A 16,003-nucleotide genomic window follows, 5' to 3' on the forward strand; every position below is an offset into this window, starting at 1 on the left:
CGGCCCACCCTCTTCTCACCTTGTCTATATTACCGGCCCACCCATCTACCCATTCGCACCTTGCTATTACCGGCCCCACCCGTCTCCATTGCACCTTGCTATTACCGGGCCCAATCGCTGCTCAATGCACCCCTATTCTCCGGCCACACCACACCCACAACCCACCCCCCTCGTCTTCATTGCACCTTATGTACCGGCCCACTCGTTCTCCATTGCACCTCATTTACCGGCCACTCGTCTCCATCACCACCCCAGTTCCCCTGGCCCATCGTCTATATTGCACTCCATTCCTCCGGCCCACTCATCTATCAAACACTGGATCATAACTACTATCATAATTCCCTATATAGTACATTGCTATACTACATCTATACTATATACACCCGGCCCATCCGTTGCCTTGGACACTCCACCCCCTCGGCCCCACTCGTCTAACACGGTACAATTATTGCCATGGGCCGGCACCGGGTGGCCCGTCTCTATTGGTACATTGTCACGCCCGGCTGCCCGTCTGAGACGGGTGAATTCACTGAAGGGGCTCTCGTGACACCACCTGCTTTTCAAGTTAGCGAGTTTCCAATGTCCAGCCGGGTTAGAGCAACACCAGAGAAACTTGCTTCAGGACGAAAACCTGGTATTCCTCCTCGATTCGACATGGCGTTGATATCGAATGGTCCTCACACTTCACACCTGCGTACTCTTGATGGTAAGCTTCATTCTGTGTTGGTTTGACGGCAACCTGATTATAGTCTGCTGCAGGTTTGCGAGTGGGTCAAGTCCGTGCTATATTCTCTCTCCCTCGTCAATTTGGCGAATACCGAAGAGCCCTAGCTTATGTAGAATGGTTCACACCTTTCCGAGCTCGTGACCCTTCATCTCGGATGCGACAAGTGTCGCGCTCGACACACCAATTTCGCCGCAATGCGGCAGTCATTCATGTTGATGATATCGTGCGACCGTGCCATCTCATACCGAAGATGGGAGTGTCTGTGGCCCAGAGGTTGATAGGTGGGAATGCATATGAAGCAGCTAATGATTTTTATCTTAATGATTTTATCGACGGTGAAATGTTTTGTGCATCTGTTACAATTATTTAGAAATAACGATGTCATTGTATATTCAGTAGACCTGCAAATACTCGATGGTTGCGCTTGTAGGAACCCGGTAGCGCGGTGGTAAATTATGTAGTATCCTGTAGCTACATGTAGCACAGTATCAACTCTCGTAGCTACCTGTAGCATAGTATTAACTCTCGTAGCTACCTGTAGCTCACTCGTAACTCCTGTAGCTACCTGTAGCTACCTGTAGCACACTTATAACTCCGGTAGCTGTATGTAGCGTGGGTGTAGGATATATAGCGCTATATACCTCTATGTAGTCTAAATGGGGCCTATGTACCACTACAGTACGTATATAACTACCACCTTGACTACGACGATCTTGGTTTCTTCCTGATGTGTGGGTGTCTTCTTGCTCGGCCTCCCTCTATCTATCCTGCCGTTTCCATTCCTTTTGCTCCCTCTCTATCCTATCTTTTTCATTTGATGCTGCTCTCTCCTCCTCCAGTCGGCGAGTACTAACGCGCGCCACAAGTTCTCCTTTCTCAAGTATATCGGTGGGCAGGTGCATGGGTGCCTCAAATAGTATTTGCTTCAGTGTGTGAATAGGTAAAAACAAGAGGGACGAGGGGGGCATTGCAAGGAGGGGGGGCAGGGGGTTGAGGCGTAGAGGGCTGAGGTGACGAGCGGGGTGAAGTTCATGGGCACGCATGAGGCGGGCAAGTGGTAGACGCTGGAGATGGGTGTGGAGTGGAAGGAGGCGCTGATCGAGGGGATGGTTGCGGCTGCGAGGCTGTCCTAAATTGTGGTTGTGATTGAGTTGGAGGGGGCGGGAACTGTGTAGGAGGGCTCTGGCGCTATCTTGGGGACTCGGGGGAAATCAGGCGGTAGTGCAGACGTGTGTTGCTAAGTCGGGGGTGGAGGTCAGGTGTGATGGTAGGATTCGTTTGATTAGGGAAAGGTGCCTGATAGCATCTGGGAGAGTGATAAAAGGATGCATAGCACCCATGGAGAGATGTTAGACTCCACGAGGTCATTCTTCTCGGTGGGACCTTCATTGTATTATGGATCAACATAGCGGCGGAGCTTGGAGAGCGGGACTTGGGCTGATACTTACTGGATGCAGTTACTGAATACAATACTACATCGGATCGGGATGCATTTGGTTGATGGTTGAGGCCTTGAGGAGCGTACTAGGTTATAGGAGAACAGCACAGACGCAGCTGGTTAGGGACACTGTAGCCAGCGAGTCGAGACACTCTCCGGTATTTGCCGAGGATATAACAAATCGCTGTCGGTTTTTGCTCATCCTCAGGCACTGGCACTTCCATTTGCATACATTCTTCATTTTCACTTCTGAGGCGAGAATAATCTTATAGAGATCAGCGATGTCTCGGCAGTGACTCAGTATACTTGCTACTGGCACTTCCATTGCAAAAGGGGTCACCAAAATTCCGTGGTTATTCCTCGATTTCATCGTGACTCGCTAGGAATATTTCTCGATGCGGCACAAAAAGAAAATGATAGAGATCAGTCTTTTTTTCTTCTCGGCGGCAACCACTACGCACTAGCACTTCCATTGCAAAGAAACATCTCGTTTGCGAGGAATAATTTCGCACAAGAGGATTTGTTCTTGGGGTCAGTCGGCTCAGCATCATCGTATTTACCTTTCTCTCGCTCGCCCCCAGCACTGGATGTTACTGGTTGTTCAAGTGCGACATAACTCACATACTGTCTTTCCATATTTGACCCGAGGCATTCTTCGTTACCCGCATTCTGTTCCCCTGCTGCCCGTTAAGTCGTCAGGTCTGTTGCCTCGTCCATTTTACATAAGTAAGCCACATTCTTTGATCTCGGCATCCTTTTCGAATGATGTATTCTATCCTCTTCCCGCCTAATCCCTATATCGTTTTAACACGCTGCAAGTTGAACGGTGCTTGGTTTTACGCCCACATGGTCTCTACTTACACTTCTCTCTTGCGTTCGGTTGTGAAAGACGTGTTTTTCGTGTATTAACATAGCATGGTCTCCGAACGGTGAGAGCGTTGCAGGTGGAAGGGATGACGGGAAAGTGAGGTTGTGGGACGTCGAAACGGGGAAGGTCATAACAGCGGTAGTTCTCAAGAATTGCGACATGAGGATTCATCGAGAGGGCTCTCCATGGCCAGTCTTGAGCTTGAGCTCGGCATGGACGTCACGGTTAAAAACAAGCTTATCTCCGGGTCTGTAAGTTTCGATACGCTGAGCAGAATAATATAAGGCGTGGAGTTTTCTATATGAGGACTCAGGACGACGCTGGCTCATAATGAACGGGAGGATCATTCTCTTCCATCTCATCAACTCAGTCCAACTCGTATTGACTTTAATCTGCTTTTTTGCGGCTGCGGACTTCACCACTTTGCTAGTGTTGTACACACTACGAAATACAATCTATTCCATTGCAGCGTACTAAATGACGCGTATGAGTGATGCGAGAGTTATGAGGCCAGGTCAGCACATGTCTGCTCCAGCCGACTGATCACCAGCAGCCTGGGCCATGGTTAGTCACTTTCGCTGATTACCGACCATGTCATCGCCCACTTCTTTACCACAGATTCTCCCGCTGCCTTAAGTCTCATCTCTTCATATCGGCGCTTAATGGAATCAACACCAGCGTCTATCGTGCCGAACACATCAATACACACGTGCGACATGCCCTGCACCCTCTCACCCTCTCATCCAATATCAACAGTCCCCATATCCCTACCCTCCATCTTGTCCCATCGCTCATTCTGCCCACCACTCAATCTTCAATGCTCCAACGTGTTGCTCGTCATTTGCGTCGTCGCGGCATTGTACCCGGTAGCTCGCATGACCAACATATCAGACTCGAAGGTGGCTTACTTTATATCAACTCTGTATCCATCCTCTGACTTTTCCGCTTCATCTACAGTCATCAGTGGAAAAGACCTTCAAGTCCTTTCCGAGCGCATACCCGCAGGAATCTACGTGTCCATCACACTCGCGAAGAGGAGACGCTGGAAATCAGCTATTCAAGTCCCATCATCCAATAGTTCTGTAGCGTGGGGTGATACCGTGACCCTGTAAGGCAATCCACGTAGACTTGCGGACGCGATTCGAAAACTGATCCTCGGTTTCTAGATCACCATATGCATCATCTAAATTATCGGTCGAGATCAGAGCATCCTTTGAGCTAGGTCGAATGCTAGGCAATGGCGAAGTCATCGGGAAACTTAAAATATCGTGGGATAAGTTGCTCCGTCACGGAAATGAGCCTTTCGGTGAGTGACCTGCTTCTCATTCATGCACATCTACTCATGTGTCGTAGAACTGTCCTTCCCACTTGTTCGCGGTGTCCACCCATCTGTCACGTTGAAGGCTGCTGCTGTGAATGGTTGCGGAAACAACAACGGTGAACTGTTGAACGTGAGTGACGCCAGCCTTTGCACTGTCAACTCCTGCTGACAGATCGCAAACTGTAGCCCATCGTCGACTGCAAGATCGCTCAAGACACGGATACGGGTCAAACAAGATCTGGTGAATACGTGACAAGCAAGAGGGTCTCTGACTTGAACGATGCTGTGGCACATTTTGAGTTGGTTCTAGAGCGGTGTCCGGTCGACCACCCTGACCGCGCAGCTGCACTGACCAACCTCGCGTGCGCACGCCTGAAAGGGTACATTCGTAATGATCTTCAAGATATCGACTCTACTACGTGACTATTCCGCGACGCTCTTGCATTGCGTCCACAGGGCCACCCTGATCGTCCGCTATCCCTCTATTACCTCACTGAAGCGCTGACCTGGCGCCACAAGAAGGAAAATACACCTTTCGACATCCGCGAATCTGCTCAGATCTACCATGAGCTACTGTCACTCTGCCCAGAGGGCACCTATCTTCGGAGCATCGCGGAAGGGGCTAATGGCGTGGATTATGTGATTAGCGGATGCAACAATCTTCCGATAGACGCATCCGATGAAGACATCCGCCTTCGACGAATCGTCCTCGAGGTCTGTCCCCAGGGCCATCAACACCGTCTAGGCGCCCTTGACCAGCTTTCGCGGTCACTCCAGACACATTTTGGGCAATGTGGGAGCATTGTTGATATAGACGAGAGCATACAACTTGGTCGCGAAGCTGTTTCTCTGTGTCCCGAGGGACATCCTAATCGTGGTGTCTGCTTAAATAACTTGGCTCTCTCACTCCGCTACTACCGCTTCCGTCACCAGGGCAAATCTGATGACCTCAACGAGGGCATCTCTCTGCTTGAGGACGCACTGTGCCTGAGCCCTGTTGGGCACGAATCTCGTGATGGATTATTGGACAACCTAGGGAGCGCCCTCCTCGACCGTTTCAACCAACGCGGTGAGGTAGAAGACATCAACAGAGCTATCAGCCTCCTTCGCGAGGCATTGACATTGCGCCCACCTGAGCATCAACAACGTAACATCACACTTTCCAACCTTGCCCTCGCACTGATAACCAGATATGGCAAATCACATGCCAACGAGGATCTTAACGAGGCCATCGAGTTGTGCCGTGAATCAATTCGGTTAACGCCGTATGGCCATCCAGAGTGCCATGGAGTTCTTTTCAATTTGAGCTGGGCACTCTGCTCTCGTTTCACGAGAACTCAGAAGATTGAAGATGTTGAGGAGGCCATTGAGCTCTGCCAAGAATCACTGGTAACTTTGCCATCGCTGCATCCAGATAGATTCTACAGCTACATGCGGCTGCAGGAGGCCTATCTGTCTCGTTACCAGGTGCAATGCAATTTGGCTGATTTGTCACTCGCAGTTGAAAACTTCAGATTGGCGTCAATGCACCCCACTAAAGGATTCCTAGAACGCATCATTATAGCATACAATTGGACTGTGGTAGCAGAACAGCATGGCCATGAATCTGCACTGGAGGCCTACACAATATTTCTCGACCTTCTTGATGATCATTTGTCAACACGCTCATCAACTATTTCACGGCAGGAAGCTACTACTACCTTCCATTATGCCAGAACACTCCCTGTAGATGCATCATCATGTGCCTTACGCCGTCATAACCTAGAAAAGGCTGTCGAACTCGTGGAGCAGGGCCGTGGCCAGCAGTGGTCACTGGCGTCTCGGCTCAGGACTCCAGTCGAAGAACTCGAATCAGCAAACCAAAAACTGGCTCACGAGTTTTCGGAGCTGAGCAAGCGTGTTTCCGATGCTGCTCAGGGTTCTGCAGCAATCACCGACAGAGCTGCTGCTGATCAGGCAGCAATGAAGTACAGGAGGTGTACAGAGCAGTGGGAAGCTGCAGTGGGCAAAATCCGCAACATTCGAGGTTTCTCGCGGTTCCTCCTCCCGCTGTCATACGAAGACTTGCAGGTGGCAGCGCGCGACGGCCCAGTCATAATTCTCATTGCCAGCAAATATTCGTGCAATGCGCTCATTGTCCCGACGTCAGGGGTGCCCCATCATGTTCCTTTCCCGTCTCTCACTCTCGCTGATCTTGCGAAGCTCAAAGACGACTTCACGATGGCGATACGGCATGCATCGCTGATGGGCCCAACAGAGTCGCGGACGGAGTTGATAGTACTCTTGCGGAAGTTATGGGACGAGATCATGCTACCCATCGTCAAGGTACTGGGGCATGATCTCAAAGTCAAGCCCCGCTCTCGAATCTGGCTGTGTCCAACTGCAGCATTTACCTCCATTCCTCTTCACGCAGCTCATCCCTCTCGAACGAAAGCAGATGGAAGTGGGCGGGAATTATCCCTCGAGGATATCTTCATTTGCTCCTACACGCCCACACTTTCGGCTCTCATCAGATCTCGACAGGCGATGAAGACGCATCAGACGAGTCCATCCTTTGTGGCGATTGGGCAAAGTCAACCAGGCGCAGGGCAAGGTATGGCACTCGCCACTGTCGACAGCGAGCTTGAGCTCGTCCATAAACGCGTTCCCCCCAACGTCAATTTCAGTACTCTTTCAGGTGACGAAGCTACACAGGCCGGTGCACTCGATGCCTTGCGACGCAACACCTGGGTGCATCTTGCTTGTCACGGCAAGCAGGACCGTGAACAGCCTTACAACTCGCGCTTCGCCATGAGAGATAAGCCTCTCACCCTCCTTGACATCATGGAGAACGACACTCCGCAAGCCGAATTCGCATTCTTGTCAGCGTGTCATACCGCCGTCGGCGATGAAGAGACGCCCGACGAGGTCATCCACCTCGCAGCTGGCCTACAGTTTTCAGGGTTCAAGAGTGTGATTGGCACGCTGTGGGTGGTCGATGACGAAGTCACCAAGCACGTTGTTGAAGCATTCTACGAGAATATGTTCAAGGACTTGAAGGATGGTGTCCTGGACTGTACGAAGGCAGCCAAAGCACTCAATTATGCTACGCATGGGGTGAAGAAGTTGGTGCCACTCGAGCAGAGGATTGTTTTCATTCACATTGGTGTGTAGTTCTATGTCCCATTGCTTTTGTCTCGTACAGATTTACATGTTGTTGATTTTCGATTCCCTTCTATCTCGGTGCATTTGTTAACGTTGTAGGAATTATCTCTTGTATAGTAGTTGTCTGCTGTTCGGCAAATTGATCAGATTTGTTCTCGAAGACAATGCTTGGCATGTACAGTAATATTTGTACTATTAATATTGCAGCGGTGCACATTCTTTTGCTCAAGTGCTTCCTGCAATACGAGTTGACCTTCCAACCATTCAATTCAAGTCTGTCTTGGAAAAATGCAGCTATTTTAGCTGTTTTCACTGATGACTCGTAGTATTAGATAGAGCCTGACGATCAACGCACAAATAACGGGGTCATATGTCGAGTGGCCAATGAGCCGAGGGGAGTACTGAAGAAGTGTAGTGAATCAGTCTCATTGTTGAAGCGCTGAGCGAGGAAATGTGAATAAGAAGAGACGTGGAGTCATCACACACGGACAAAGGAAGGGCAGATCAAAATGACGCGGTACATGTTGATGCGACACTGCGACAAAACATACCTTTGGATCCTCTCCAAATATCACGCGATGTCGCTGAAAACACCGTTAAACTTCATGCTCAATAAAGTACATGCACAAGTACAGCGAGGATGTATCACATTGTAGTACCATTATTCGTGCATCATGCATCGTTCCCGCTGTGTGAAGCCTTGCCCATCTGGTGTCAGTCCCATGCGAAACCCTACCTATGCTTCGTCAACGCCGCGTCAAGCCTCCCGAGTTCTTGGTCGTCTGCACGAGACAAACAAAGGAGATTAAAGTCAATAGTGCGTCCAAGACATCGGGTTAGCTCCTTCTTCACCACAGTTGGTCTATGCTTGATGCCACGAGTTGCGTGTAACGACAGAAAGATGGGTGCAAACGAGTTGTCTCTAATTAGAGTCGGTTATCTATAATAATGACAGTATAGCCTGGGTGAGGTGCTTTGGTTGTCGACTTGTTGATTATCGCACGTACCCCAGGTCTTTGCACTGTGTCACGGACTACTGATGCTTTGATAGATTATCCATTACAGCTCCCACGATGGATAATTTGCCAGACACTCAATTTGGCATGATTCTACTCATTCTGGGGGCTGTCCATGATGGATAATGGAACAGCCAATACTATTTAGTGTGTTCCTACCCTTTCTGGGCTGCATCACCCTCTTGTGTCTGCTTTGAATTTATCCTGCCCCTCTCCCTGCTTCTCTGCAATCTAGATCTGATCATTCCATCAAAAGAACCAACATGAGTCCTTATGTCAGGCTCCCCACATTATTCCCACACATCACATGTTCGCATTTTTCAGCCACACAGTGTGGGAATTACCCCACAACACCAAAAACATCGCCCATTTTGGGAATCTCCACAATATCAATTATTCCCACACCCTCCCCACCTCAGTGCAGCTTCACCACCACACCACAATAGGTCTACCTTCATATATAAGTAGTAGTTTGGTATATATATGTATATTATAATATAATAGTCCGCTTTTTTTGTTTATTTCTGTGCCTGCTCCTCCTCCAGGGCCCTTTCAAAATAGCCTATGGTAAAGAACACTTACACACTTTTGCCCCTTTGATAGGGAAGTGTTCTATTGTATTCAGGACATATTTGGGAGTGTATATGAAGAGATTCCCCCACTTTTTTGACCCCCTGAAGCGCCCTACATCAATAGATATAGCTTATATACAGGAAAATACAAAATATGTTCCCATGTATGTATTTCTAGATAGACATACTTGGAAAAATTATCCCCAGCATCTATTAAACAGCAGGAACAATGTATCAGGAGCCCAGGACCATAGGAGAATTCCCTGTTCCATAGTGCACCCTCCCTCTCCTGGTGGTTCACCCCCTGTGAAAATTTTTCCTGTAGGGTCGAACCTTCAGAGTGGTGGGGAGTCTATTCCTATGCATATTCAGAGTATATCTATCACCTAGCTACCATAGGAAACCTATAGGGTCGTTCAACAGGAACAAAATATTCAAAATCACATTTTCGACATTTTCGATGTTTTTCAATATCTCACCCTTGCACACATGGTCCAACCTGCTCATATATCATCAGTTGTATATATATATATGCTTTGTATACCAAAGATCAGTTTAAAATGGGCCGGAGTTTTGAGCTAGTGTGTATACTTGCTATTTCTACTGATAAGGGGCCCATACTTTTGAAACATCGAAATTTAATAATCAGACACCTGGAGTACATTTCACATATATTCCGTATCATGGACTCAAAAATACAGAAAGATCCACCCAGAATAGAGAGCTGGGGAAGTGAAATAGATAAGAAATCAAGTGTGGGAAACTTTAAATGTCCCGAAGTTCAAAACATCAAAAATGATCAGTTGGTGTATACTTTGCTATGGGCCACCAATTCAAACACTTCTACACCACATCCCCCCCATCAACACTCTGCCCTCAGGGCAGTATGTAGTATAGGTTCCTTAGGTAGTCTATCATGTATCCTACACATTTTTAATGAAATCTTCGACCTGTATCATATATAAATGTGACTTTGTGTGAACAGATGCCAATTGTCACTTTTCACATATATGTTATTTTGCTTGTAATTCACTCAATCCTTGATGGATCTTTCTAAAACGTTAAAGCTATAATTAGGGATATGTATTAGAGGCATCCCAGGTGTCCGATTAATAAACATCGATGATTCAAAGGTATGGGTCCCTTATCAGTAGAAATAGCAAGTATACACACTAGCTCAAAACTCCGGCCCATTTTAAACTGATCTTTGGTATACAAAGCATATATATATATACAACTGATGATATATGAGCAGGTTGGACCATGTGTGCAAGGGTGAGATATTGAAAAACATCGAAAATGTCGAAAATGTGATTTTGAATATTTTGTTCCTGTTGAACGACCCTATAGGTTTCCTATGGTAGCTAGGTGATAGATATACTCTGAATATGCATAGGAATAGACTCCCCACCACTCTGAAGGTTCGACCCTACAGGAAAAATTTTCACAGGGGGTGAACCACCAGGAGAGGGAGGGTGCACTATGGAACAGGGAATTCTCCTATGGTCCTGGGCTCCTGATACATTGTTCCTGCTGTTTAATAGATGCTGGGGATAATTTTTCCAAGTATGTCTATCTAGAAATACATACATGGGAACATATTTTGTATTTTCCTGTATATAAGCTATATCTATTGATGTAGGGCGCTTCAGGGGGTCAAAAAAGTGGGGGAATCTCTTCATATACACTCCCAAATATGTCCTGAATACAATAGAACACTTCCCTATCAAAGGGGCAAAAGTGTGTAAGTGTTCTTTACCATAGGCTATTTTGAAAGGGCCCTGGAGGAGGAGCAGGCACAGAAATAAACAAAAAAAGCGGACTATTATATTATAATATACATATATATACCAAACTACTACTTATATATGAAGGTAGACCTATTGTGGTGTGGTGGTGAAGCTGCACTGAGGTGGGGAGGGTGTGGGAATAATTGATATTGTGGAGATTCCCAAAATGGGCGATGTTTTTGGTGTTGTGGGGTAATTCCCACACTGTGTGGCTGAAAAATGCGAACATGTGATGTGTGGGAATAATGTGGGGAAGCCTGACATGAGAAGAATAGCTGAGTTTTAAAAATGCGAAAAATGTGGCTGTGTATATTGTTCAGATCTCATAGGAGATCACAATCGAGATCAAGAATATCAACTATTATATAAGCGGGACAACAGGTACAGAGCAGCAGGAGCAAGGTAATAGATAATGGATAATGAAGGATATCCTCAAGGGTCCGTGACAAGGAAGTATAACCACATGTCTCTAGTTAGCTATGGTTATCCATAATACTGCCAGGAGCAGCCTCACCAACGAAATCGAGTGCTTGGGTCATCTGCGAGGCCATTGTGAATCGCAACCCATTCATCCACTTGTCTGGTGTCAACAGCTTAGCTTCCCGCACAGTAAATGATACGGAGACGCTGCTGGAACCAGCTATCGAAAAAGCGCTCCAGCCTATCCACAGGTCACCTTGTTGAAATAAATTGGGGCCATTAGGACAGCGTTATCTGCTGGTCTCGTCAACCTCGTTTCGCTGGAAAAAGTCAGTAAACGGTCAGTGTTCTGATACAACGCTTACCTTGCAACATAATTCACAGATCAAGTCTACTTCATCATTGGGAAGTGTCGCTTGATGCCCGAGTGACTCCTTCATGTCAGTAAGTTATCCGTTGATGATCCGTCGATGAGGCCTAGACCTCCTTCAAAAGATGAGCGCCACAGAATGCTGCATCAGAGAAAGGCGGCGTGTGCGCAGGGGAAATCTTTGCATCATCGACCATAGATTTCGTGGGCTGAAATGAGGAAGACCGCTTGAAAATTTTGAACGTCTCACATTGGTCAGGGCAGTTCGTGAAGAGGATGGAGGATCCTATTGTCCAAAACGATACGCTCAAGCTGAACAAATTGTCTGATAAAATCTTCCAGAGAACGTCTGCGATAACATATGGCACTGTCGAGTGGTGCAGGATCACGAGTCCATAACCTCCTCGTAAATAACATGTTCATGGCAACAAGCACGCGGGTGCTGGTATTGAGGGTGACGAGGGGGAGGAGGCTGCATCAGAAAAATACAGAAGATGAACAGGGCAGGACTCGCATAGCATGCGGTAACAGCGTGCTGCACAATCCGCAAATATGCTGGGGAGTATTGAGTCGGAAAACAGACAGGCTCATGCAAGGTGGAGAGGAAGGCGCTCTGTTGAATGTTTATCAACATCAATATAGTTCCTGATATATAGAAAGATACATCTAGTGCCAGTTGCAGAACCTGAGAGCTCCATCCACATATCACTTAACCTGTGAAGAGAACACATGGGACGCGGCCTAAAATTGACTTCCATGACTCCCACTATCTCACCTGGCAGTTGATCGTATGCATCTGTGATTGGAGAGTATCTGTGTGAGTCGGACTGGATGCTGTGTCTCGTGAGTCTGAAGCTGGTCATTCACTTATGGATTCACAGAAAAACTCTTGTGATTCCTCTCAAAAGGCTGAAGCAACTTTCGTATAAATAGTCTTGGAGTGCAAATGGTAAGTGGGTAGTAAGCACATCCAACGATGGGATGGTAAGAATACTTGGAATTGTGAGATGTCGAGAGCAGTGAAACAGTTCTCCAGGATACAAGATCTCTTCGCACCTGTGACTCCCACGTAAGTACTGTAATTAGTAGTGATAGACCGGGCCCTCCGCACCTCTAAGTAGTACTGGATATAGTGAACCACACCCTTGGCAGCACTTTTTAGACCTTCCCACGGTCTTTCAGACTGGGTTTCTTGGTGTGTGCTAACTTATCTCCAAGATGTCCCTCCTGAAAGAACCTCTCGCCCATTGCCTCCAGATTCTACTGAAGTTCCCTACCAAGGTACGTGACCCTCTCCTTTGTAAACTGACAAATAATATTTATTTAAGGACATCTGAGAGGAGTGTCTGCGAGGCTTGGGAGGATTGTTGGGGAGGTTTGAGAGAGTTGCGAGGGAGGTTTGAGAGGGTTGTCAGAGAGATTTGAGAGGGTTGTCGGAGAGGTCTGAGAGGGTCATCGGAGAGGTTTCAGAGGGACGTCAGGGAGGTTTGAGAGGGTTATTGAGGAGGTCTCGGAGGAACATTTGTGATGTTTGAGAGGGTCATCAAGTAGGTTTGAGAGGATTATCAGGGAGGTCTGGGAGGAACATTTGCGATGTTTGAGACGGTCGTCGAGGAGGTTCGAGAGGACTATCAGGGAGGTCTGGGAGGAATGTTTAGATGTTTTGGAGGACCATTAGTAGTCTTGTCAAAATTCCAGACATTGGTTCGAGCAACATACTAAATATATTGAAATACATCAACAAGATGTTTAACTACATACAGAAGTACTAGGATGTATTAGAAGGGTCAGGTACCAAGAACGAAACACATCGAGGGTGGTGCAGATGAGAGTGGCATAAAAACATAACAGCAGAATAGGAAGGTGGAAATGACCGGAGTACATAAATAAATGTAAGACTGGAAAACATCATAATGAGCTGGGAGGCTGAAGGAGATACATATGATCAAGCAGAAGGAGGCACCTTGTCTGGGTACTCTGCCTGGGAGTTCGAGTTGGGACTTGGTCCATAGTATGGGCTGCGTGAATCGTGACTGGCCCACCTAGAGTCTGCGTTGTATCCAAGTCGTCTCCCATGGGTGTGGGGATCATGATAGTGACCTCTGCTGTGCTGGGGAGGAAATCTATGGCCGCGATCGTCAAAATCACCACGGGGAGGTCCATATTCACGGCGTGTGTATCCATGGTCCACTGCCGGGCCATATCTGTCATGGTATGCCTGTGAGCGACTGCGCTCCCGTTCCATGCTGTAATCCATGCTGGATTCTGCTACTGGGGACAGATCTCGTGTAGGATTGCAAGTATCATAGTGCTCAGGAGGGCTTTCGTAACCATTGCCATTGCGATGATAGTATACATTGTGTGGACGGAGGTGTTGGTAATCCTGCAGCTGCGAAGACATTACTTTTAACACACAAAAATAAGAATATATCACTTACTGATAGGATGCGTCATGGGTATTACAACCAGGCATGTGAGGATCATGCACCTCTCAATTAAGGCATTCACGAGGGTCAGGAAGGAAAGGACCATGAGGGTCAGGAGGCCCACGAGAGTTGTAGAAAGGATAATTCCCTCGATCCTGATGGAAATGATTCCGAAGATCTTGATGGATGGGTTCACAAGAAATTTGACGGTCGGGTTCGCAAGATACTTGATGGACAGGTTCATGAGGATCATGTACTTTGTGATGGAAGGAATCTTGAGAGTGCGCAGACTCCTCACATTGGTGGTCAGTATTTGCAGGCAGGTCTTGAGAATCTGGTAGGTCCTGATGAGTAGCACTGTTGTCACCCGATGTACCCCAGGTGACTGATTCATCACCTCCTCCACCTCCTCTCTGAGGCAAAGGAGGAAGCTCCGTGGCAGAAGAACCACCCAGTTGTTGCAACGCTGCTGCAACTTGGCCAATATCACCGACGGCATCGCCTTCACATGGAGGCAGAGTGCGTGCACTGTTGGTCTCTGTATTGGATGATGGCAATTGCACAGGCGCCTCTGTAGTTTCTGCGGGTGTGTCCACACGGCTTGAAACTGCAGAGTCTTCTATATTGACAGGGGTGGGTTTTGGGGACGGGAGCTTGATGCTTTCACCGTCAGACTCAGCATCAGAATATATCGCACGAAGGGCCCAGCCAAGACGACCCTTCGGATGGGAACCTTTCTTAGCCAGTTGTGCTTTAGTGTGACCTATCAAACAAAGATCAGCCTGTGGCCCAAACAATTGATGTAACCATACCTTTTGTGTCTTCAGCTTTGTTGGAGGGCCCATCACGAAGGCGCTTAGCGTTGTCTGCAAATCGTCAGACAAACAAGCACAGTGAGCTGAGGAAACACTTACTTGTATTAGTCCCAGCAGGAGCATCCCGCTCATTACCTGATGACTCCACGGTCAACGGAGATGATGAACTCCCTTTGGAGGGTGAAGCAATAGGGCCCTGTGATGACGGTCCAATTTTTTCTTTCGATGGTTTGCTGTCGGTCTTCACTGCTTTTGGAAGAAGGTCTACAGGTGATGTGCTCTTCTCTGATGCGAGCAGCTCACCACTGGGCTTCCACCTCTTCCTCTTGCCATGGGATGCATCTTCATACTCCGACTCAGAGGCTGGTTCTGGTCGGCCATGTTCGTCTTGAGAATCGGATGAAGTAGATCGTACTTCAATGACTTCGCGAGCTGGAGGCCTGGGAACAATCTTGAAGGGCCGGGATGGAGGAGGTATCAGTACTTCTGGATGCATAGATGATTTCCCTGCCGAAGTAGCAGATTTTTTGACTTTCATAGTTGCAGCACTAGCCTTGAGGCGAGGTGGACCATTGTAGTCCATATGACCATCAATGAATAGACGTCGAGCACCTGCATGAGGATAGTCTGATGGGGGAGCTTCGCCGATAATGACAGGTATCTCAGAAGCTGATACTGCTGCTATTGAAATGAGATCGTCAACAAAACATTACGAACATATGACAGATCACACATACCTCGTTTCATGATGCTAACTTTCTCTACGTACATAGTCTTCACCTTCAAAGCCTCTACGAGGATTGTGACCTCCTTCTGCGTAAGACTAGCGATGCCCTTGCTCTTCGATTGCGAGGTAACACCATGTGTCTCACCTGGCAGGACACAATTGTGTGCAGGGTAGCCTTTGATGCAAACATTGTTGTCTGCAAGTGTGCTTGGCATTAACTTCCAGGGGAACATCCTGAGGGTGCCAAGTTTGCCTCCGCACATAGCTAGTGTAGGAAAGTCAGCGAGTCTGAATCACAAGAAAAAAATAACGCGAGAACATACCAACTTGTTTTGTAATCTCCCTCTTGATCCATTTGATATTATCCTC

At 47.6% G+C, this 16,003-nt stretch overlaps 4 protein-coding genes across 4 annotated transcripts; 3 read left to right on the plus strand and 1 right to left on the minus strand.

Moving 5' to 3' along the window:
* Window positions 1-591: 591 nt before the first annotated feature.
* EDB91DRAFT_1003642 (uncharacterized protein) lies at window positions 592-917 on the plus strand (the record flags this gene model as incomplete). Its single annotated transcript, XM_041312270.1, has 2 exons — window positions 592-706; window positions 760-917. Coding segments are annotated over 2 exons (273 nt in total), but the record flags the coding sequence as incomplete, so codon positions are not given.
* A 2,301-nt stretch (window positions 918-3,218) lies between these two features.
* EDB91DRAFT_1269357 (CHAT domain-containing protein) lies at window positions 3,219-7,686 on the plus strand (the record flags this gene model as incomplete). Its single annotated transcript, XM_041324546.1, has 8 exons — window positions 3,219-3,280; window positions 3,652-3,932; window positions 3,991-4,141; window positions 4,200-4,339; window positions 4,387-4,484; window positions 4,541-4,653; window positions 4,698-4,734; window positions 4,811-7,686. The coding sequence occupies 8 exons, from the start codon at window positions 3,219-3,221 to the stop codon at window positions 7,505-7,507; spliced, it is 3,579 nt and encodes a 1,192-aa protein (XP_041170362.1). The 3' UTR covers window positions 7,508-7,686.
* A 403-nt stretch (window positions 7,687-8,089) lies between these two features.
* EDB91DRAFT_143358 (uncharacterized protein) lies at window positions 8,090-8,529 on the plus strand. The gene has a single exon (XM_041326216.1). The coding sequence runs from the start codon at window positions 8,139-8,141 to the stop codon at window positions 8,442-8,444; it is 306 nt and encodes a 101-aa protein (XP_041170363.1). The 5' UTR covers window positions 8,090-8,138; the 3' UTR covers window positions 8,445-8,529.
* Window positions 8,530-13,611: 5,082 nt separating this feature from the next.
* Window positions 13,612-15,867, minus strand: EDB91DRAFT_1255335 (uncharacterized protein; the record flags this gene model as incomplete). Its single annotated transcript, XM_041323961.1, has 6 exons — window positions 13,612-14,069; window positions 14,105-14,426; window positions 14,479-14,855; window positions 14,905-14,958; window positions 15,007-15,588; window positions 15,645-15,867. 6 exons carry the CDS (start codon window positions 15,865-15,867, stop codon window positions 13,612-13,614), a joined length of 2,016 nt encoding a protein of 671 aa, XP_041170364.1.
* Between the last annotated feature and the right edge of the window lie 136 nt (window positions 15,868-16,003).

This window comes from Suillus paluster (genome assembly GCF_016628075.1).
Source record: "Suillus paluster strain FC165 chromosome Unknown EDB91scaffold_136, whole genome shotgun sequence".
In the NCBI taxonomy this organism is placed as follows: domain Eukaryota; kingdom Fungi; phylum Basidiomycota; class Agaricomycetes; order Boletales; family Suillaceae; genus Suillus; species Suillus paluster.

What these genes read in the sequence shown, in the direction of transcription:
- EDB91DRAFT_143358 (XM_041326216.1), top strand. Translation starts at nt 8,139, where the DNA reads ATGTATCACATTGTAGTACCATTATTCGTGCATCATGCATCGTTCCCG.